The following is a 24,003-nucleotide window of genomic DNA, read 5'->3' as shown; positions in this document are numbered from 1 at the left end:
GATCTTTTAAACTATGCATACATACATTTATGTTCTTGTTGATCTCTACATTTTTGGCCCTATCATAAAGGTAAATGTACACATGTAGATTTACTCATGTGTAAATTTACTCTTGCTCTTAGATGTAAGCCTACACTTTTTCACTACTTACGATTTCCGAATTTAGATTTACACCTAAGTGCAGACTTGCATGTCATGCAACCCATCACTTCAAGAGTGGCAACATCAAAGTTACTTCTCATATATAGGCGGAGATCTCCATCCATGGGGGCAGAGATGTCCTACTTAAAACATAGGAAAAAATCAAGTTTATTACCACTTACATAATATTTAAAACACGTTAATGTAAAATAAAAATAATTTATTATAGTTATTATCAATTTAGAACTAATAAAATTAAAGTATACAGCATGTTAAATCATAAAATGAAATGTTTGTTAAATAATGACATATTTAAATATATTAATTTAATATATAAATATTATTTTAACCAACCTTTTTAAAAATACCCCATCAGCATTTAAAATACCTAATTAATATTTATCAAAGGCAATTAATAACTATGTGTTTTGTATTAATTTTAAAAGAGTAAACATTTTCCTAAATGTTTAAAAGTTTGATGTAATCCTTTTTTAAACGTGCTCAATAATAATTTTTAAAATGATTAAATATTTAATTTTAAATTGAATCAAACATTTAAACACAACATTTTTTTTATATATATTTATTTTAAAAGTCTAATTAATTGATTTCATTGCTATTTCCTATGGGTCATCATATTAAGTCCTTCCTCAATTATTTTCCAAAGGAATGAGAGACAGTACATGTGAATGGCCATGTATAGTGCCAGGCTTACTCCAAAGATGAGCTGATTTACATTTAACCACTGGTTTAAGGTTTTTGGGCTATTCTAACTTTAAAAGTACAGTTTCAGAACAGCAATGGTCTTGCAGTTTTGTGGGTAGCTGCTGCATTTGCACGTACCAACTTAAATCCCCCATAGACCCCACCCATCTAGGAGTAAGAATGTGTCAATTTCCAGCCTCTCTCCCGGTTGCGCTCACATTTACTATCAAATCGTACGCCTGCATGTGTAGCGGTCTACGCACACGTGGTGGAGATCCTCACACAGGACCTATATGAGTGGCAGAGGTCTCAGCACTTTGGTTAATGAATAGCTTTTTGTAGTATGTAAGTACCATTACTGAAGTACTACTTTGCGAATCTTCCCTTTATTGCTGTTTTTCTCCAAATACATGAATTGTCACAATAGAAAGGGAGGTTTCAAAGCAAAAGTAAGAAAACAATAGAGACATGCATTTTGTTGTTAGGAAGCACAGTGACATAAACATATTTTTTTTCTCTCTTGTGATCTTTTTTCTCCTTTTGTATATTGTGTTCACTAAAGGTCATTATTCCCTAAAGCTTTTGGTTATTTAATATACTAACTACTTCTTGTTGAAAATCCATTTTATGTAATTACTTGTAGCTTTCTTCTTGAAATACTCTTATTTTCTTCGCATATTGGTTGTGTTTCAAACTAATTTAAAAAATGTAAAAAGTATAGTCAGTAATAGAACTACAAGAATGTCGGATGAGATTTATTTGGAGGAATGGCAACTAGTCAGTTCTCAACTTTCTCTTTTAGACAACTCAAAAGGTGGTCCTCAAATCCACCGTTTCTTCCATCTTGAAATGAAAACTATGTACTTGAGCATCCAGGAGCAGAACCAGAGTGGTAAGGGAATTTATCTGTAATGATGTATTTAATATACTTCTACAGTACTACACATCATAAAAATAGCTGCATGAAAACAGGACAGAATCAGACAGGCAGAAGGCAAGCAGTGGAGTGCACCACATGATTTTGAAAATGACTCAATAAAAATAGTGTCTTAATCCAATTCATTCATCTGCAACCAAAAGAGCTCTAAGTGCTATCTTAGGGTGCCATAAAAAATACTGGATCATTATGAAAGACCTAAATGATAATACAGAACATAAAAAAGTGAGATTCCAAAAGTTTCTTGAAAGTAGCAGATTGAGTACTGTGTTTAGAAATGTAACCCATGCATTAGAAAGTTATACCGTTTGTCTTGCAACTATTTGATTGTTGGTTATTCTTCATTTATCGTTGCCAAGATGAGATGGCAAATGCATTTTGAATGAAGGACATACTAGATTTGCTACAGAGTTAAAATAATCTAGTACTTCTTTTGAATTTTGCACATATAGTTTAAAACATTGAGGCCTAATATTTTCTCCACTGGGACTGAACAAAAGTACATCTTGCTTCGTGCGGTGATAGCACACAGAAGCTTATCTAGCCATTTTGAGAGCCAAAAGGAGATGGAGTCCTACAAGAAGGAATGATTGAATGAAAGTTGCTTTGTTCTGCAATCAGGACATGAACCACTGGTAAATGATAGCCTAAATGATTTGGTTAATCTGCGGGATGAAGGAGAAAGTTTGGTACCAGGAGTCTGACTGTTACAAGGGTAAGGCAATAATGTTCTAAATGTTTTTTGGATTAATTGTTTGCATAATTTTTCTCCCAAAAAGTTACTTTGCATATTAAAGAGATGTAATTTTCCAGATTTATAGCAAACTAGGCTTCAAATCATCATGTCAAATTAAAATACATATAAGTGATCAATCAGAGCTAGAGCTTCTTGATGTCAAAATAGATCACTAGGGGTAGAGTTTCCCAGAATGTGCCACATTAAGTATAAATGATCTATCACATGCAGGAATCACATTTATGAGTGTTTACAAGAATACATTTTGAATGCTTTTTTGAGAATGTCTTTTCTTTTATGTAACTATATTAGGGTTAATTGGATAAATGGCATGACAAGGCTAATATGAAATAAAATAAAATAGGTTGCAGTCTATCACACTACATAGGAACACAAATATATTTGTTATAAAGAACATTTCAACGGTCCTCCCAGGTCCTTGGTAGAACTCGTTCGGAGGAGGCCTTTAAAGACATAAAATGAGCTGAAATACACCAGGACCATAAGGAGACACCCTTAGACTCTTCTAATAATTAGGAAAATGACTCTGAAAAATGTAGAGGATCTAATAATTGTTTTGGCCTGTTTTTCAATATATCCCCTTTTATAGAAAATAGAACACTGTCTGATTTCTGTGTTGTGCTTCCAAGTATCTGGAATCTATACGAATAAATCTGTATATGATTTTAGCATTAATAATGAAATTTGTATAGATTTTGCATATTTTGAGACAATAAATATGTACGCAAGTGCCTCTTTTGACATGGTTACCCCCCACTTTCTGCCTGGCATCTGATGTGATTTCTGAAAGTGCACTGGGTCTCTGCTACCCAGGTCCCCAGGGTCAGATCTCTCCCTAAAAGGTACAAATGTTTCCCCAATTGGAAATCCTTTAGCACTCTCTGTAAGTCCCTAGTAAATGGTATCCCTGGTACCTAGAGCCTGAGGTGCTAAAGAGAGTCACTAAGGGCTCAGTACAAATTGTGGCACCCTAAGGGACCTCTTACCAAGCATATAACAGGCTGCCATTACAGGCTGCGTGCCTTGGTGCAGACAAAAGTGAAAACAAAGCATGTCTCACAGCCTGTGTGCCATGTCCCTAAACAGTGCATGCAAAATATGGAAGTCCCCCCTACAGCAGGCCTTACAGCCCTAAGGAAGGGTGCATTATATTACATGCAAAGGCATACCTGTAAGAGCAGATATGCCCCTGCTATGCCTTTTTCAATTATCAGACATAGTACGAGGCCAGGGAAAGCCATTTTAAATGCATGTGCTGGACACTGGTCAATCCAAGTTCCTCAGCTATTTGATGGCTTCAGTGAAAATAAGGATGTTTGATATCAAACTGGTGCCAGTGTTGGATTTACCAATACTGGCTCCCAGAGGGAATCCTAGTAGTGCCCTCTGAAACCCTACCAGCCTCTGGTGTGCTTGCCGACTGTTTTTATACGAGCCTGCCACCCAAGACATGGTTCTGGCCCCCTAGGGTTAGAGCCTTCTGCTCTCGGGAGACCCAAAACAAAGGCTTGTCCACTGATTAGGCTTCCTAAGGCTGCCACCTTTGAAATGCAAATCTAGCTTCCCTCATAGGAGAGGAAGCCACTTGCCCTGTCCAGAGCCTACTTGGCACCTGGACAGGTGGGAACATTAGCTAGTCATGTAGGTGTGCCACTCCAGGCTAGAACCATCCCTAAGGTGGGCTACTGCAAGTAGGACACAACATGTCAGAGGTAACCATTTTGTGATGGCATACCTTGGAATTCTGGGACAAGGTTATGCCCACTTCCCACAAGAAGTAGTCATGTAGGGGGTGTAATGAACCCACAGGTTAGTAGCCCATTAGCTATTACTCTACAAACCCCTAAATTCAGTATTATGGGGAGCCCTTGGCACCAGAGGAGCAGATCCTGATGACCTAAGAAGACCAAGGACAGAGAAGAGTTGCGAAAGCAAAAGAGGAGAAAAGAAGCAGCTGACTTGGTACCAGCCCCGCCGGCCTGTTTGCATTCCTCATCGAAATCTGCGCCAAAGTCAACTTGTCCTGCAGCTGGGACTCCAGAAACCCGGGAGGACTGCCTGCTTTCAATAAAGACTCAAGACCTCCTGTGAACAATGGACCTGTTGTCCAGCAAACTCCAAAAGAAGGAACTCTGAGGTCTCTGAAACTGCCAAAACCCGACACCTGAAGTCACCACTGCACCTGCCGTCTCTGACCTGAGTTGAAGTGGACCACCAGTGCTAACAAGGTTCCCCAGCCCTCCAAAGTCCGACTCAATTGTGGTTTAATCCCTCCTGGACCCCACAATGATGTCTGATGCTCTGCACGCAGCCCCCCCTCCACCGTGACCTCTCCGGTAAAGAAAATCCAACACCTAAGGACACCTCTGCCCTCGTCACCCTGAGTCATAAAGAAGAGTACCAAAGGTGCCTTCTTGTGCATGAGCATTTTGAAGCCTGAGCCCTGCTGTTGGTTCAGGCCGACTGGTCTCCTGGCCAGAGTCTGCAGCCTCTATTCACAGTGACTGATCTCCACTGAAACGCACTGGCACCCTGCACCCAGCAGCCCCCATGTTGCTGGTGGTGTGCTGCTGGTGCTGCCTTGATCTTGTCAACTACTCACCTTAACTCCTGAAGATTGGTCTTGTGAGTCGCTGTACTCTACCTGTTTTTAGAATTTGTTTTTCCTCCCATAGGATAACATTGCAGACCTCAGAAGTTGCACTATGTCCACTTTTTAAAGTGAAAAGAATTCCTATTTAAAAATATACTTACCTGAATGATTTTCACTGATGCCTAAACATATATAAAGATACTTGCTGTTTTTCATAAATTGGTGTGGATCGCCTTTTTGATTCATGTGTCTCATTTATCAACTATTGCGTGTATTTGTGGATGTCTTGCACTCCTCTGTGTTAAGCCTAAGGCTGCTCGACCACACTACCCCTAAATAGAGCACTTTCGGATTGCACAGCAAGCCCTGTCCACACACTCTGGGGAACCCCAGGACCATTTACATGGTATTTGCATATCACTTAAAGGGCCATCTTCCCACAAAATAGATTTAAGGATATAACCATTGCATTCTAAATGCTCATGCTGACCAGGTACTTTAACAATGGTGAACTGAATATAAATATTGTTATGGAAGTGTGTCCTTCCAGTATAAAACCTATGCTAGACATCACATACACACCTTTGCACCGTGGTGGAAAGGTGTTTATGTGGTGCTAGGCAGCCTAATTGTGTGCTAGTGAGTGTTAGAGAGCACAACAGCAACATCATCTTAGTAGATATGGCTCTGCAATACTCTCTCTGTCAGTACAAAGCAGGGGAACAGGGTTGCTGCACTGTGTTGCTGTAGTAATTAGTAAATGTGCTTCCTTACTCTATAATGTTTTAGAGAGAAAAAGATAATCCTGGCTAAGGCAGTGTCTCTGATCCTGGAACTGTATTACAGTCTGTCAATCACAATCTTATGGTATGTGGTATCAAAGGACACCTAAGAGTGAAAATGCTTTAACAACACTGAACATGCAGTCTAAATCTTTCAGCTGATATGTTCTCACTATGGTTGCTTTTCTGAGAAAGCGTTTTGTCTCACCGAGCAATCTTTGATTTCAAAGTGGTATAAGTTGTTGCAATCATGGTTGTTACATTAAAACAATTTGTTTTATCATTCATGTCGGTGAGGAAAGATTACCAAAGGTGAAATATCTGTTTCGAGGCTTGCATGCCTTATGACATAACACTTTGCCAGGGTTTTTGTGTTAGCCTAAAAATTAGTTCAAACATTTAACATTACAAATACCAGGGGGCAGATTTAAGAAAATTGTCGCTGCATCTAATGCAGCACCACCTTTCTTGCGCCCCTTAACGCCCCCCTAATGCCGCCATGTGTGCACCATATTTAAGATGTGGTGCACCATGGAGGTAGTTAGGGAACTAGCATCAACATTTTTGAGGCTAGTTTGGTACTTTGCAAGATTAGCTTTAAAAATGTTGACTCTAACCCTGCAAAGCATATTGAGGCCATTATAAATAATGTTATGCCTCCTTTTAACTCCTGGTCTCTGCAGGCGTTAAAAATGCCACGAAAAATGGTGTGAAGATATCTTTTAGATTTGTTTGCTTAATATTTTCACCCCTGAAACAGGGGGACGCCCCCCTTGCATACATTATGCCTGGCATGAACATAATATGGCGCAAGGGGTTACAAAGTGTCGAAATGCATGCATTGCACCACTTTGAAAATCTGGTGTGGCGATTTTGGCCTCGTTGGGCCACATTTGTGTAAAAAAAATATTCACTAATGTGGCGCAAGGAGGAGCTAGGCCCTCTTAAATCTGGGCCCAGATTTTTTAAATGTTGTAGCAAATGAAACCTTTTAAAGTGAATAGTTTTCGAAATTATATATGCTTCCAGGGTGCAATACGGGTAATATTGGTGTCCATACCAGAGAAGCCAAGGCCAAAATATACACGCATGAACTAAAATGCAGAGCTAGCAAGTAAGCCAATGTGTTAATGTGCATGCAGACTACACTGCATGGTCCAATGCAGAGAGAGTAAGAATTGGATGGTATTTTTACCTCTACAAAGGGGCAGAAAATTAAAGAAGTTGTTCAGAGGCTGGGTGACATCCTACCAGCACACCAAGTCAATAGTGGTGGTCAACTCCACCAGCCTAGTAGAGGACAGCCACCCTTTCTAAAGATCCCCACCTGTCTGGCAAAGATGTCTGTGTAAATAGTGCAACTGTAGTGGATACGTTTTTCTTACAGCTGAGTGCCAAGCAGGTCACCACCTTGATGTAGGTTGTTTGGTGCTCTTTTCATAAAACAACAAACACCTAAAATGTCGTTTTGTTGATTAAAAAAACAATGGCTCTGACACACAGGGAGGTTTCTCCCTATGGGTCAAGGGGTGCTTTCTGTTGACCTGTTCGGGTCCACTGTGCCTTGCATGAGAAACGGTGGTAGAATACCCACCCTACCTAGATGGGTTGGGCATCGCCCACTCTGACCTGGTGGGCTTGTGGTGGTCAAGCTGCTTGTCAGAGATTCCTGATGAAAAAAACAGCTGAGGATCTGCTGTCAGAAATTAGAATGGAGAACTGGGTGATTGATGGGGCTAAAACCCTGCAAATTTATGCTGACCATCTGCTCCAAACCCCAAATGACCCCATGTGTGTGCGTGAATCTTGAATCTCTCTAAAACCATTTGTAAATCCACACATGTAGCCATCCATCCACTCATGCATATATCTGCTGTTGTGTCCTATTATGTGTTTCCCTATCCATGCATATATGCGTACCCATGTGCGGTCTGTTACTACATGTGCCTCTGTGTGAATCTGTGTGTCAAACATTAGGGAGTGTTTACCTTTGTGTTTTATCTGTGTACATGAGTACCTGAACGTGTGCACAACTGCATAGATTCCGGTGTATCGAGTGCCTGTATGTCTGATGGGTCTGTGCTTTTGTGGAGGTGGGCGTCTTGGTCTCTGGTAGTAAGAAATGTATATGTATTAGTCTGAAGAGATGCGCAAATGAATAAATGCGTCTTTTATGTCTCTGTGTTCTGACATTATACGCAAGTCAAACGGATTGGTTTTGTTAGTGTTGGGTATTTCTAATTTGAAATCACACTTTTATGGACTCAGGATGTTTTTAAGTCAGGTACTAACATATCACTTATTTCATCTTGATTTTCTTCGTTGCACTTGATCACTGCAGAGACAGCTGTGAATGTAAGTCGGAGTATTACATTTTTTACTAAAAGCATGCTGAGATAAACATTGATTACAATGCTGGTACTCCACGGACCTCCATTACCCGAAAATGGTCTGTGGCATCTGGCGAGAGGGCTGAGCTCTAAAGCACATATGTCAGACTAAGAAAACAATACATTTCCAGGTGTACACTCAAAAACGTTACCGAGCTCCTTTTAACCACTGAATATGCGTGTCTGCATGTGGCACGTGAAAAAGAATGTGGTGGGGCGTTACCAGGGTGAAATACTATATATTTTTTTCATTATTTTTCTCAAGGCAAAAATATTTTCCCAGTGCTTAAAAAAGAAGAAAAAAAACTTCCCCTTCACTCTAACCAATGTTTCTTTTCGGTTGAGTAGGAAGTGGAGTGGGATTTGCTCCTGGCTGTAACACTTTTTTTGTAGTGTGAGAGGTGGACAGTGAGGATGTTGTCATTCACAAAACTATGCAATTGCGAGGTAGCATTGTTTAGTAATAAAATGATTTATGAGGATATGATGAACGTGTCTAGCACATCTAAATAAAGCCATTTGCTTTTGTAAATGAGATTTATCCGCGCCAATGGCCCTGCGAATTCGGGCCGCCCTTTCCAGCGCCAGTTTGTAATTCACAAAAAAGCATATCAGCCTCCCAACCGGCCGCCTGCATATGACTCTGGCCAGCAGGATACGAGTCATGGCAGTGTGTCCTGCTGATGAAAAGCATATGTTGAATACAACGCAATGAATTGAAGATTGTTCTTGAACGGGATAACGGAACTGGTAAGCACGTTGCGGGGGGAACAGCTGGATGCGCGTGCACATTTAAAAGCTCAACGACCGGAGGAACAGTACATTTGGCTCAGTCTGCTTGGGGTGTAAACCGCTTAGTATCCGAACAATGTACTGCAAGACCTCAGTAGGCTGTCAGACTTCCTGTTGGCTTGGCAGTGGTGAGTCAACTTCCTCTGCCAGCCTGTTTTGTTCTCTTAAAAAAATATCGTCAGGAAATGCTGCAAAAATGATTCTGTTCAACATTCAGCTGCAGCATTTCTATGAACTTGTAGGGCTCCACATACACTGTTCGCGGTTCGTACCACGGCGTATTAACTGACTATTTTCCCTAAATTCTGGCACATTAAACCCTTTCAAGAAAAACATCCGGGGCCTAGTGCATAAAGATTTTCTTTCACGTATGTGTGATCTACTCTTTCAGTACTTTTGACTTGCTGCTGAAATCGTAGAGTAAACCAGAAGTACTGCAAAATAGTCACAAATACGCTTTCCGGTTAATGGATATAACGCAAGGAGAAACATTTAGCAATTAGTTGTATCCTCTGAGATGTTGGCCATGTGCCTTCTGTGGTTTCATGTGATAGGTGACTTAAGTGGCCAAAAGATTGCTGTGGTGTGGTCTGGTGGTATACGTTCTTCAGCCTGCATCATTTCTTTTTGCCTGTAGTGTGGGTTACAGAATGTTGTTGCATACATGCCTTCATGGATTTAGAGTACTGATGTTGGGTATCTAGTGCATGAATGTCGGGTGGTGCTAAGGAAGGGGTTTGTGCCTGGCGACGTGTGAATTCCTATGGCTGCCATTTCTTACTTAGGTGAGTTCATGCATGTAGTGTGTGATATCAGTGTGTATGATGTTACACCTTCCCTTATTTCACCAGTGGCTTGGTGTTTGTACATACAGTGTAGACCTGGAGGCTAAGCGAGATACATCCACCCATCCTTAACACACACACCTCAGGAATTATTGAATATGCTATAAATCACAGATGAGATAAGTCACAGATGAGCTTGTCAATTTAGATACAAGTTGCGGTTCACAAACATAGGCCCTCATTATGACTTTGGCGGTTCTAGGACCACCAAAGCCGCAGTGGCAGTCGGACTGCTGCATTCCTGGCAGTCAGACTGCCAGATTACGAACTTGTCAGTGGGACCGCAGGGGACTGATCATGGATCCTGGTGAGGTGGGGCGATCGGAGTTGTGGTCAGTCATGGCAGTGCTAAGTTCACTGCCGCCGTACTGATCATGAGTCCCCGTTCCACCAGCCTTTTCGTGGCAAGGCCACCACCATCAAAAGGCTGGTGGAAAGGCAGTGCCGGGGGCCACAGGGGGGACCCTGCACTGGCAACGACTTTGTTGTGGGCAGTGCAGGGCCCCCCTGCCCAGCACCCTCAGAATGTGCAATTTCTGCTATGGCAGACATTGCCCATTCCGAGGGTGCTGGGGGCCTCCTCTGTGCAATGGCCTTGGCCTCAGCTCTATGAGGAGCTGAGGCCAATGTCGCTGCAGTTTCCACTGGGCTGACCAGTGGAAACCTCCTTCTGTGGAGGTTTCCGCTAGTCAGCCCTGTGGAAACATCATAATAGGGCCAATGGGGAGATCGCTAGCTACGCAGCGGCCCCCTCCCCATGGGGCTGGCGGGCCGGCGGTCAGCCTGCCAGCCTTGTAATGAGGCCCATAGTTATGCAAATCAGCATCTAGCTGAAATAAAGGTTTATGGAGGGAGCTATTTTCTGCATGTTGTGAAGCAGCGATATGACAGCTTTGATTCCCAAGGGGCTTCATATATCATCTACTCATAGTCAGATGTCCTCCATCTTTAGGGAGGGAGGAAAATGTTTCTTCAGGAAGCTACTTAATCTATTTCACAGTGGAACACAACAGTGCTAGAAAGGAATACCTAATCTGAAGAGCCTGATGTTATATGCATGCCATACGTCTGAATGGAATGGTTCGTCACCATCATTAATGTTAGGTATATTTGTAGTTACTGTCAAGAAGAGCTATGTATAATAAGAATGAAGTGGACACCTGTCACGTCAATCCTCTAGATTTTGTCTTCATTTCTTTATTTGTATATTGGCAGGTTTTGTAGTACGATTGTGAGAAAATACATAGCAGACTATTATGGCATGAAATTACCAGGGGACAAAGAAATGGCTTCTTTATGAAAGCTGTGACCCACGCCAATTAGAGAGGTTTTAGCATTGGACTCTCCATCAAATGAAGAAATGATGTGAGCTCTAATGAGCATTCTTAGGCACGGGGGGTGTCTCCTAACATTAATTACTCACTTGTTACAGTGTTTGGATGCCAATTGTAATGCTGCGTGCTCATGCTCTGCAGTCAAGCCTTCAGGTTTTGCAAAGATCGTCTTTATTTATTTAAATTTCATGAATGGCACACAGGGGAATTTGAAAAAAACATGCCTTAGGAAGGGCCTGCACATTTTTATTTATGAATTCATTTATTTAGAAAATATGCACTAGAGACCTAACTTTGTTTACTGCTTTTCAAAATGATAGCACAGACAGTTCCTGAAATATTACCACCTTGTGAGTGTTAATGACACCTCACTCCTTTTATATATGTCTTTTTCTAGTGTGGTTGCATTGCCTATTAACACCTAGGGAACCTAAGCATGTAAACATTCATTTTCTACATGTAATGTTTTGCATTAGGTAACATTCAGGTCGGCTGTCAGTAATGATTTTTTCATATTCAGAGTTGTGAAAGGCCTCTTGGTTCCCATATGACTGATACTGGGGTACCATTGCTCATTTTTTGGAAACCTGCACTTCATTTGACAATGGCACAGGGCAGTTCTTCTGGGATTCTTACACTGTGTCACAGTTCTGGGGCTAGGATCCTTTTTGGCATTTAATCAGGCTGTAAAGCTCCCTGGGATGCTGTCATTCACAATTTTGAGTACTGGCAGTCCTGGTTTAATTGGGAAGGAGCGTCTTACACTGGGTGCAGTTTAGGAACTGGATCATCAAATAAATATGGCACAATTGGACAAAATCACCCCTCAGTGGTCCTATCAACTCTATAAATCAAATTCTAATATGATTTATTTAAAAATGAATTACTTTAAATATGATCCCCAAGGACAAATTATACATATATATATATATATATATATATATATACATATATATATATATTTAGGAACTATTCTTTACTTGCAATAAGACCGTAGGAAGAGCAACACTATTTTGAAAGAAGAGTTGAAAAAAAAAGCTTTGCCACAAGCAACGGGCGGGGGTGGGGTTGGAACAAGCCTTAAATAGATTTTATTTTTTAAAAAAAACACTTACCTGTGCCTCTGCCATCACCACCGCGCTGCTCCTCCCCAGGCTGCAGACACAGACTCCCAGCCTGCCCTGTGGCAAATCATGACGCTGCTCAGAGCAGACTGGGAGCCTGTGCTAGCTCTCTCCAGCCTGGCATGCTGGAGAGAGCATGCGTTGCCAGGCTGGAGAAAGCATACTGCGCATGTGTGTTTGGCCGGCCCGAGACGACCGGTCAAACACACATGCTCTCTGCTCGTCACCCCCGCGGCCACGCCTCTTTACAAGAAAACAAAAATAAACGCAATTTATAAAGGTTTTGCAGCTGCCGCTGCTGGCGGAGGAGAGATGCACCTCTGCCCTAACTGTGGAGCCGTCCCTGACAAGCAACTCAGTCAATGATTGTGCAATGTTCACAGCACTAAGTGCACAATCCTTTTCCAGCATTCTTAGGGACACCAAGAGTTCTAGTGACCTAATCAAAAAAAGTCATTTTACAGTGTATAAACTAGGACTGCTTTATATGCTCCAAAAGGCAATTCACAATCCACCAGCCAGTGTTCTCCATCTCTCCCTCTCCTACGTTTTTGTAAATAGATCCCTTCCCCTTACCCTAATGGTGGAGATCTCAGCAACGGGGAATCTTTAGAAAATTGGAAGTACTTTCTCCTAACTGGGTGAGTTTAAGAGGTCAAGGGAAATTTAAAGAGAGTTTACAGAGGGACTCGATAATACAAGACACACCCTCACATAAGTGTAAGTAAATTACAATTTGCAAAAGATAAATCTGCTACAGTAGCAGTAGTGGCAAAATTAGCAGAAAGGTACTACATCCAGCCTTAGAATAAGTTAAAAAGTACACAAGGTCAACCACTGGTACTTCAACACACTCACATAGAAATCAATGGAGACCGGCAATAACACTAACAGATAGGGAAATCTTTAAAATAAATTAAACTAAATCACTTTTTTTTTTTTTAGATCAAATCTGTTTATTAATTTCCAAGTATAAAACATTGCATACAAACCACATCTCAGTGTGCCATTAGGCTCATACTTAGCTTACTTCATGCGAAACAATAAGATAAAACAAGAAAGATTAAATACAAAATACAACAGCATTTCCCCGCGACTGGCTATTAGTGCAAAAATCAGATAATCTCAGGCTCCTTTATAATATAATCCTGGTCATGTGTGGGCCTCCCCCTGAAAGTTCGCCCTCATACTCAAGTCAAATTCAGGACTCTCAAATAGGTTGGGCATGTCAATTCAGAAAACTCCCCAGATAGAATACGCAAGTATGGTTGCCATAGTTCTTTAAAGTCCCCACTCCGATGCAGCGAGGCCAGGGAAAGCTTTTCCATAGCGAGGATAAACCAGAGCCTATGTAACCATGAAGTCGTTGTTGGGATCTGCTCAGAGCCCCACCCGGAGAGCAACAATTGTATTGCTGCATTTAAAGCTAAAGCCATCTGTCGTCCCCTCAGTGACCTCAAAGGAAAGGAGATAGGGTTGGGAAGGCCCAGCAAAATATATGCAGGGAATCGGGGAATCTGAGTGTCAAAAGCCATGTCAAGTGTCCAGTATGTATTCCCAGTACCGGTGTAACTTGGGACAGTGCCATAATAAATGCACAAGCAACCCTCCACCCCCACATCCCCTCCAACAGAGACTAGATTTAGTGTGATCCCAGGCATGAATCCTTGTTGGGGTGTAATACCAGGGGGTGGTCACTTTATAAGCTGTCTCTGTACCTGCTGCGTTATAAGCTGTGTGGTGTGCTCTATAAAAAACACTCTCCCACTCATCCTCCGATAGCTCTCTCCCCAACTCCATCTCCCATCTCAGTTGACCCTTAGTCTTGGGCAGAGGGGCCTCCTCCCGCAAGAGGGCATAGAGTTCAGAAACCACTCGCTTGTCATCCTTTTTCGTGAGAATCCATTATTCAAACGGTGTTAACGGCCTGTCAATTAATGCTCTATTGGCTGGTTGCAGGGCCCAATGTCGAATTTGATAGTACATCATCCTATCCGCCTCGGTCAAACCATATGTCTCCCTAAGCTGGTCAAAGGGAATAACTCCCTGCTCATCGAATATGTATCCCACCCTTTTACAACCCTCCTCATACCATCGACATAATGCTTCCGGCTGTACTCCCGGACCAAAATCAGGATTTGCACCCAGGGGGGCCATTGGGGACGGAAAGGTCATCAGGCCACCTCTGCCAGCGACCCAGTCCCACACCCTCATCGAAACCTCCGTGACCGGGGATATGTACAGCCCCCGTGCTCTATGCCGATGCCTAAGCCAGGGTTCCTTCCATATGTGAGATCCAGCCACCGCCTGATCCATGAAACACCAATGCTTCTCGGAAGATGGACGGCTCCATTTCAAGAGGAAACGCAATTGTGAAGCTTTAAAATACCGTAGGAGGCAAGGGAACGCCAACACACCCTGCCGCTTAGGATGATACAGTACCTGTCGTGGTAGTCGCGCCGCCTTCCCCTCCCATATGAATCTTAGAACCGCTGATTGGAGGGTCGCTAACGTTCGTGGCGGGGGCTCCAGAGGAAGCGATTGAAACAAGTACAATATACGCGGTAAGATGGTCATCTTAACTGCTGACACTCTGCCCAGCCAGGACAATTTAAGCCTCCCCCAGGTCTCTAGGTCGCGCTGCACCTCCCAGGTCAATTTCACGTAATTCAACGATGCCGTGCGGGCAACTGTGGAACCCAGCTCCACGCCCAGGTATGGGAGCCCTAGGGAGACCACGTGAAATGGAATCGGGCCCTCAGGTCCCGTTCATGCTCAGGACTGATAAACTTGCCCATAGCCTGCGATTTTAGCATGTTAATTCGGAACCCCGAGACCCGACCAAATTCCTCTAAGACATCCATTAGCGCCGGCAGTGAGGTCATAGGCTCCGCCAAAGTAAGGATGACGTCATCCGCGTATAATGATAATAGATGCTCGTCCCCTCCAAACCTCACACCCATAATCTGAGGGTTGTCACAGAGCCTCTGAGCCATAGGCTCCATGTAAAGCGCGAACAGGAGGGTCGAGAGCGGGCAGCCCTGCCTAGTCCCCCTCTGGACCGCAAAGGGCAAAGATAGCGTCCCATTAACCCGCACCGCCGCTCGAGGCACCTGATAAATGCAGCGAATCCATGCCATAAAGACCGGCCCCAGTCCGAACCGCGAAAGCACCTGAAACAGATACGGACAGAAAACCTATCGAACGCCTTTTCGGCATCAATGGACAAAAAGAGCGCCTCCCTACGAGAGCGCTCCGTCTTATCCAATAGGTGGAGCAATCTCTTGGTATTATTGCTACACTGCCTGTGCGGTATAAACCCCGCCTGATCAGGATCCACCGGGCCCGGCATATAATAATTGAGGCGGTGTGCCAAGACACCAGTAAATAGTTTGGCATCGATATTCAGGAGGGAAATCGGCCTGTAAGAGGCGCACTCCTCAGGATCCTTCCCCGGCTTCGGGATAACCACGATAGTGGCATCAAACATGCTAGGTGTGAGGGTGCCCGTTTGACGAAAGGAGTTAAAGAGTCGCACCAGGACGGGTGCGAGTTCCACACAGAAGGTTTTATAAAAAAGTGCAGAAAAACCGTCAGGGCCAGGTGATTTCCCAGTCTGCAGTCTAGCAATTGCAGATATAACCTCCTCTGCCCTTATAGGTTGGTCTAACGAGTCTGCCTCTTTTACTGTCAAGGAAGTAATAGCTATATCCTGTAAAAAGGATTCTGGTGTTGAGATGCCAGGCTCCTCAGCCCTATATAGGCCTTCATAAAATTCTGCAAAGGCCTCTGCTATTTGGTTGCTCGTATGAGCTTCTGCTCCTGAAGAGGAGCGGACCATTTTGATTTGTGACGCTGCCCGCTGCGCTCTCAACCTATGTGCCAGCAGCCTCCCCCGCACTTGTTACTTCGTAAGTTATACTTTTGTTTAAGGCGGATTACCGCATATTCTGCCCTCTCCTAGTCCAGCCTCCTCAACTGCTTCCTCAATTTCTCGAGCTCACGCCATATTCTAGGAGCACCAGTATGTTTATGTGAACACTCCAATGCCCTCACTCTCTGCTCTAGCCCCTCCCTAAGTTGTCTCCTTGCCCTATTGTCCCTAGAAGAAAGCAACATCACCTCACCCCTCAGGACAGCCTTCAGTGCCTCCCACAACGTTGCAATACTTATGGCCCCATCATCGTTAAACCTAAGCTATTCGATAATTGCCCTTCTGTTGAATTGTTCTGGAGCATCGAGTCCCTAAATCACCAGCCCGGTGTGCCCACCCGCACCATGTCCATGTGAATCTCAACTGAAACTGGGGCATGATCCGACATCGCTGAGTTTCTAACCCGGGGGAGAAGCTCCTGAGTTGCCAAAAAAAGGTCCAACCTAGCATATGTTTTGGTTGCCGAGGAATAAAAGGAATAGTCTCTCAACGAGGGGTGCGCCCTCCTCCACACATCCACCAGGCCACACTCACTCAGCCACTGCCGACCGGCATCCAACAAAGACCCCACCTACCCATATCGTTGGCCTGATCGGTCCAGATCCCCGTCCATCACCAGGTTAAAGTCGCCCCCCAGCAATACAGCTCAATCAGGAGATTGGAGCAGCAGAGTCAAAGCCTGTCTTAGGAAGGTTTCTTGTTGGGAATTAGGCGCATATAATGAAGCAATCGTAAAAGAAAAACCGCCCACTCTAAGCCTCATGGCTAAAAGCCTCCCCGGGACCGCATGCATTTGTGATACTACTTCCCCAGGGAAGGAGCGCGAGAGAAGTATCGCCACCCCTGCATGCTTTGATGGTAGAGAAGACCAGAACTGCCTGGGGAACCACTTAGATCGCATACGATAGGTGTCCTTATGGACAAGATGTGTCTCCTGGAGGAGACATATATGACTCCCCGATCTCTCCAAGGCGGACAGGATGGCAGGCCTCTTGGTGGGGTTATTGAGCCCCCTAACATTTAAGCTTATACATTTAATATTCATAACCTATGCGGAGGGGATCAAGCAAAGGAGCAGAATCACACCAGGGGTCCGCCCCCACATAGAACTCCAGATCACTTAAAACCCCCAGGTCCAGGAGTGTCACTACAAAAATATCGAAGGTAAACCCAGCAACAAATAACTAACAAGCACAACAGGTGCCTACAACACAATAGTCCTCGATCATCGAACTCCACGAGGTAAAGTCTCCACGGGGCAGTATATCCACCCATGTCAAGTAACCAGGTCCATCGCCCCCGCCGCCCCGAACCTCCTCGACAGACAGCATGCTGTTAGCAGCTCGCCCCAAAGCAGACCCAGACACCCCCGAGCCTCCTCCTAGGCCGAGGTTCCAGCGGCCACATTGTTCAAAGCGGATTCTCTCTCCGATCTCAGCTCTGAGGCCGTCGGGCGCTGCACCTTCCTTCTCTTCTCTTTTCTCCGCCAATGAGGGGGACCCTCCGACGGAAGAGCCACCTCCTCACAGGCCTCTCGGCCTATATCCTCCAGGCCCAAGACACTGCCAGCCTCCTGGGCGGATTTCACCTGCCGAAGCTGCTCCTCCCAGCTGAAGACCAAGCGGAACGGGTGGCCCCAGGAATACGACACGTTATGCGCTCTCAAGTGATCCGTGATCGGTTTGAATTCTCTCCGCCGCTGCAGGGTCCGCCCAGATAGATCGTGGAATAGCTGTAGATCATGCCCTCGGAAGGCTACGTGCTGAAGATTGCGTGCCCGCTGCAGGATCTTTTCTTTAAGAACAAAGTTATGGAGGCAAGCCAGGATGTCTGGGGTGCGTCCTCCGGGGCCCCCAGCACGCCCAACCTGATGGACCCGATTCAGGACGACCTCCTGCGTCTCCTCCGGGCCTAGCAAGGAGCGGAACAAGTCCACCACGTAGGCTCCAATGTCCTCCTTTTTCACGCCGACCGGGGACCCTCTAATACGAATATTTTGTCACCGGGAACGGTTTTCCAAGTCCTCAACCGCCATCTGGAGGAGATCCTGCTGCTCACGGAGGTGGACTACCTCTTGCTGCAGTCCCGCCACCTCCTCGCCACGAGGGATCTCATTATCTTCTAGCTGCGACACGCGTTCACCCAAGGAGGGAACCTCTCCTCGCAGCTCCCTCACCTCCTGCGAGATGTCCCTGCGTAGCTCTTGAATATCGCCCCTGAGTGAGTCAAACAGGGAGGTCAAAAAGCCCTTCGTTACCGGAGAGCTCTCCTCTGAGTCCGTCTCCTCCTGGCTCTCGGGGGCCCCCATCCCAGACACCTCCTCCGGCGTGGTCCCTGATGCCAGGCGCGTTACGGCAACCATGTCCCTCACTGAGCGCTCACGTTTTGATTTTGCCATCGCCATTTCGCACAGACCTGGTCGCGACTCACCAGCTCAGTCCCCCGGGGCCACCAAAGTCTCCGTCCAATGCCGCTCCGTTACTGCCTCCCTGTTAGGGACCGCACCTAGTCCAGCCGACAGGAGCCACCGCTCACCAACTTGTTCAGCAGACCATCGGTTGCAAGCAGCGATGTAGGGCCTGCCACCGGGCCCTCCGCCTCCGTCAGGGTCCCGCTCTCCACCAATCCTCCGTCAGCCGGTCCGCAGCAAGTAGCACCGCCGCTGGGACCCTGAGCCAAGGGCACAGGCCGGAGCCCCCCACTCCTCCAGCGTGCCCAGGCAACCAAGGGCCAGCGGCCACAGCAAAAATCCACAGTTCAGGGGCCCAAGGAGAGCCCCCGGGTCCTCCTACTCCCCCGGCGCCAAACTCCAAGGGCCGCCGGTGGAGAGCACGTACCGCGGCCCAGGCCGTCTCCACGGCCGAGCCGCGACCACGCCCCAGCCCCGAGGCCGAGCCCCGCTCTCCCGCAGGAGCCGCCGAAACCCGTTCTGGGCCGACGACGGACGGCAAGTGCCCCGAAGGTGTGTCACAACTCGGGGGGAGCCTCCAGGCATCCCCCAGGCAGGCCGCGCGTCGCTGATGTGGGTCGAGGCGGCGGAGCGCTCAAGGATCCGTCCTAGCGCTCCGCCATCTTGGGCACGCCCCTAAATCACATTTTAATGTCAACTTTATTTAAATAGTTTTAATTGTGCTATTAAATGATTTGACATTTAAATATAAATTGAGTAAATGTTCTTTTTACAAAACGTAATATTTTAATAAATTATATTTTCAATGATTTAAAAAAAAGAATTAATCCGAAATAAAAAAATACATAACTTATACCTAATAGTGTGATGCATTGAACATAAATTATACTGTAAGGGATGAGGGTGGGAAATGTTTAACATTTGATTTTTTTTTTTAATTACATAAAAACGTAAACGTATTTTTTTTAATTAATTTAATATTTAATAAAATGTTAAGTTTTTGTGCAGATGTGTTGTCCATCATTAATGGGGTAGTGTTAGGTGAACAGGAGTTGGAGAAATGTATTTTAATGTTTAATATGTTTAATTAATAAATAATATTTATTTTTATATTCATTTAAAATTAACATTCTTAAAATTCCATATGACTTTCTATAGGGAGATCTTTGCCCGAGTGGCAGAGATCTCCACGAACAAGGAGAAAGTTACTAATAGCAATGTTTCATTCATAGAAGTCTCCACCCCCCCCTTTTAGGGATGTCGGAAATTCATGGCTCTCCATCTAGATGAGGATTTAAAGTGGGAAATGGTGAACTCCATCAATGTGGAACTCTTCACCTTGTTGTAAGTATAGGTGTAGATTTCCATGTGAGGAAATTTACACTTGCAAACTTACCTTTGTAAATAGGGCCCTCTATGCCACGTTTTAGCACTGGCAAAAATATGTATTGCATCTGGAAGTGTATGCAATCAAAACTGCACGTGTCTTGATATGAGGACTGAGTTCTCTGGCATTTCCAAATAAAATAATGCATCAGAGAATGCTTAATATGCAAATGGTTCCTAATTAATCAATATGCAAATGTGTGTTAAAGAATAAATATGTAAGCTTTGATTAATGTAACAAACATAAACAACATTTAATTTCATCTACAATAAAACTGCATGGTACAGGAGATAAGATTTCTGAAACAGTGTAATGAGATAGCTTAAGAACTAGATGTGAGAATTTAATTTATTTTTATGTTAGAATTTCTGTTTAAATAATATAAAACTATAATATGAGGCAATCGATAAAAAGTAAACATGTCAAACGGATGAAACAATCCGAGAAAATAAAGCAATTTTCTTTCTATGAGACATGACTTAAGAAATGTATACTAGATACCTTTACGTAGACAGATGCACAGTTATATTCCAAATTAAATGCTGAGAACGTGTAGTTGATGGTGTTTCCAGATGTGGCCTGGATCGTCCAATTGCAGTGGGCATTATGAGGGTAAGCATGTGGATAATTAGGGCTCTCCAGGATGCCTTGACTCTGATTAGCAATCACTACTCCTTGACAAACTAAAAGAAGGAACAAAGTAAATTACATTTTACCTAATAAATGCTCTTTTGTTTTGCAAACAAATAATAATCACAATGTATTAAACCGTCTTTTGTAGCATATCATTAAAATGGTTACTCTGCAACAGAATGTCAACAATCTCAAAATACCATGTGCATTGTTTTTACAAGATGTAGGCGCTCATCCTGGGTTTTCCAGTATTGTTTTCACAGCTAGCATAATAATCACTCATGACTAAGATTATTTTTTTAATTAGAACTGGGCAAAAACAACTAGTCCAAAAAAACACCAGTCAAGATTTTGCTTTGGCAGAATTTGCTTTGTGGCCTGCTGATGACTTGACATCCGACATTTAAATGCTGTTTATGTGGTCCTTCTTGCTTTGATTATTGGTGGATAGTTGAGAAGAATTTGGAGTGTTTTTCTCTTGTTCTGAAAATATTGAAGACGTCCCTACAACTGTATTCCCACTTTTTGTGTTAATAACATTTCTTGTGTTATAATTCTGCCTAATGCGTGGTATTTTACGAATGGGACTGAAGAACAAAAATGGCTGATAAGCAGATTCATGACTCAAAGGAAAGGTGGAGAACCTCCCCACCACTACCTCAGTTATCATTGTCATGCCACTGGTCACATCAGTGGTAATTTCCGCTAGCATTTTCACTGTCAATCCAAGAACATGTGTTGTAAGTTTATGTTGTGACATAACTCCTTGCAGGCATTAAACTCCATCACACAGCTATTGAGTTATCACCCCTCAGCAGAACATATGTTTTTAGCAACATGAGTTGAGCACTAGCATGGCAGTCCTGAATCTTAAGAGGACACATCAGTCGACTTCAGCACAGTGCAGATTATCACGGAAGAAGCTTGAAAAATTTTCTCACCACATATGCAGAGGTCATAAAGCTGGATCACATGATGCCCTTCAACAGTTTTAGCATGCATGTGCAAGAGAGCAAGGGCTGATGTGGTACCAGTGGGACAGCTTTTTGTACTGGAGGGACCACTGAAGAAGGAACTGACAGACGAAGGTGCAGAGGACGTTGAAGATATGATGGATGAGTTATGATGGATGAATGATATCACTACTTCCAAAACAAATTTTACTACCCCGATAAAATCCACCACCTATTAAGGTAGAAATAAAACTTGGATAACTATTTTTATTTTGTAGATTGTAATTGTTTGCTATCTGTAGACTCATTTAGGGGGTCATTACAACATTTGCTGTAAAAGCCGCTTACCGCCGTGCAGAAGACCGCCAATACACCGCCGCGGCCACGGAATTCCGCCACAGCTATTATGACCCACAGCACGGAATCCGCCGAAATTCAGACACCCACACAACTCCGCCACACCAAAGGTCAGTGATAAACTGGCGATACCAAAACCTCCACCGTCATGCCAACAGAAACACGCCCATGCTATCACGACCCACGAATCCACGCGGCGGTCTTTCAACCGCTGTATTCCATTGGCGGTACACACCGCTGCGCTCAAAATACACACACATCTACAAAACACCGCCACATTGGACAATTCCAAATACACACACCTGATACACATACAAACACCACTCCCACACACCCAACACAATATAAAACACACACCCACATCACCCACAAACCCCTACAACCAAAAATTATAGACGAAGGCCAGAGAGGGAGCACAGCAACAGATAACCCCACCACACAGAGGCACACAACACCATCACCCATACAACTTCCACGCTCAAAACATCCCACACCACCATACATCACCACACTCATCAACACATACACCACCCCACACATCACCTACACCACCCCATGTCATGCCAAAGACACCCCAGGTTTTCCGAGGAGGAGCTCAGGGTCATGGTGGAGGAAATCCTACGGGTAGAGCCACAGCTATTTGGATCACAGGTGCAGCACACCTCCATAGCCAGAAAGATGGAGCTATGGCGAAGAATCGTCGACAGGGTCAACTCTGTGGGACAGCATCCAAGAAATCAGGAGGACATCCGGAAGAGGTGGAACGACCTGCGGGGGAAGGTGCGTTCAGTGGTCTCCAGACACAACATTGCGGTACAGCGGACTGGCGGCGGACCCCCACCTCCTCCCCCACAACTAACAACATGGGAGGAGCAGGTCTTGACCATCATGCATCCAGAGGGCCTCGGAGGAGTCAGTGGAGGAATGAACACTGGTAAGACAATTCTTAACTATTATATCCCCCACCCTACCTGCATGCTATCACACACCCCCACCCTTACCCCCTCCCCTATCACTCCTACTCCTCATTAATTTACTCATAACACAAACCACCCATCCCAACACCAAGCCCTGCATGACACAACTAAGCATGGACACCCAGCACTAAAGCATGCTCACTGCACATAACCATAACAACCCCCCAACCATCATCACACAAGCCCCCACACAGGAATGCTTGCACTGGGGTACACGCACACCCACCCATTGCACACCATGGCACACACACATGCAATAATCATGCTCTTATACCCCTGCAGGACCACTACGTAACGTCACCAAAAAGGAGGGTCCAGACATCTCCACTCCACCCACAGAAGAGGCCCACAGTGACGACAGCAGCTCTGGCCAACTGGATCCAGATGACCAGCCCGGACCTCGGGACAGTCGGTTCCCCTTGCACAGGCACAGCCCAACACTGACCTTCCACCCTCTGGTAACACCAGCACAGCACCCACCCAGCGGGCCCATACCTCCGTCCCCAGGACACGTCAATCAGCGGTGTGTCCACCACTACAGGGAACCCAGGGTAACCCACCACCCCAACAACAACAGGGACCTGGGGGCAGTGGTAGTGGGCACACGGTCCAGGGGACGGAGGCCCAGGAACACAGGGGAACTGGGAGGGCTGCTATGCGACAGGGGGCGGACAGGCCAAGGGAACCCACCCTCCACGAGGCCCTCTCCTCCATCATGGGAGCATACCACCACTCCCAGGAGACGATGGCTACGGTCCTGGCCAAGTTTCAGGAGACCCAGCGCCTGCAAGACGAACAGTATTTGGGGTTCAGGGAGGATCTCAGAACCATCAGCTCCGCCCTGGGCACCATCGTAGGGGTGCTGAAGGACATACAAAAGACCATGAGGGACACCGTGGCACTCCAAGGGGCCCCTGACACTAGCATGGACGATGAACTGCCCACCACCTCC

The 24,003-nt window shown here is 44.9% G+C and overlaps 1 protein-coding gene across 1 annotated transcript in view; it reads right to left on the bottom strand.

The window, feature by feature from the left end:
- The window catches only part of CUBN (cubilin), a 1,111,275-nt gene that overhangs the window by 746,938 nt on the left and 340,334 nt on the right, over positions 1 to 24,003 (bottom strand). Inside the window, exon 27 of the mRNA XM_069211549.1 lies at positions 20,633 to 20,814. Within this exon, the coding sequence (XP_069067650.1) occupies positions 20,633 to 20,814 (182 nt within the window). The remainder of the gene's footprint in view (positions 1 to 20,632; positions 20,815 to 24,003) is intronic.

Source organism: Pleurodeles waltl, chromosome 10 (assembly GCF_031143425.1).
Source record: "Pleurodeles waltl isolate 20211129_DDA chromosome 10, aPleWal1.hap1.20221129, whole genome shotgun sequence".
In the NCBI taxonomy this organism is placed as follows: Eukaryota; Metazoa; Chordata; class Amphibia; order Caudata; family Salamandridae; genus Pleurodeles; species Pleurodeles waltl.
Note: the sequence above shows the minus strand (reverse complement) of the source record. Positions and strands in the feature narration are given on the sequence as shown.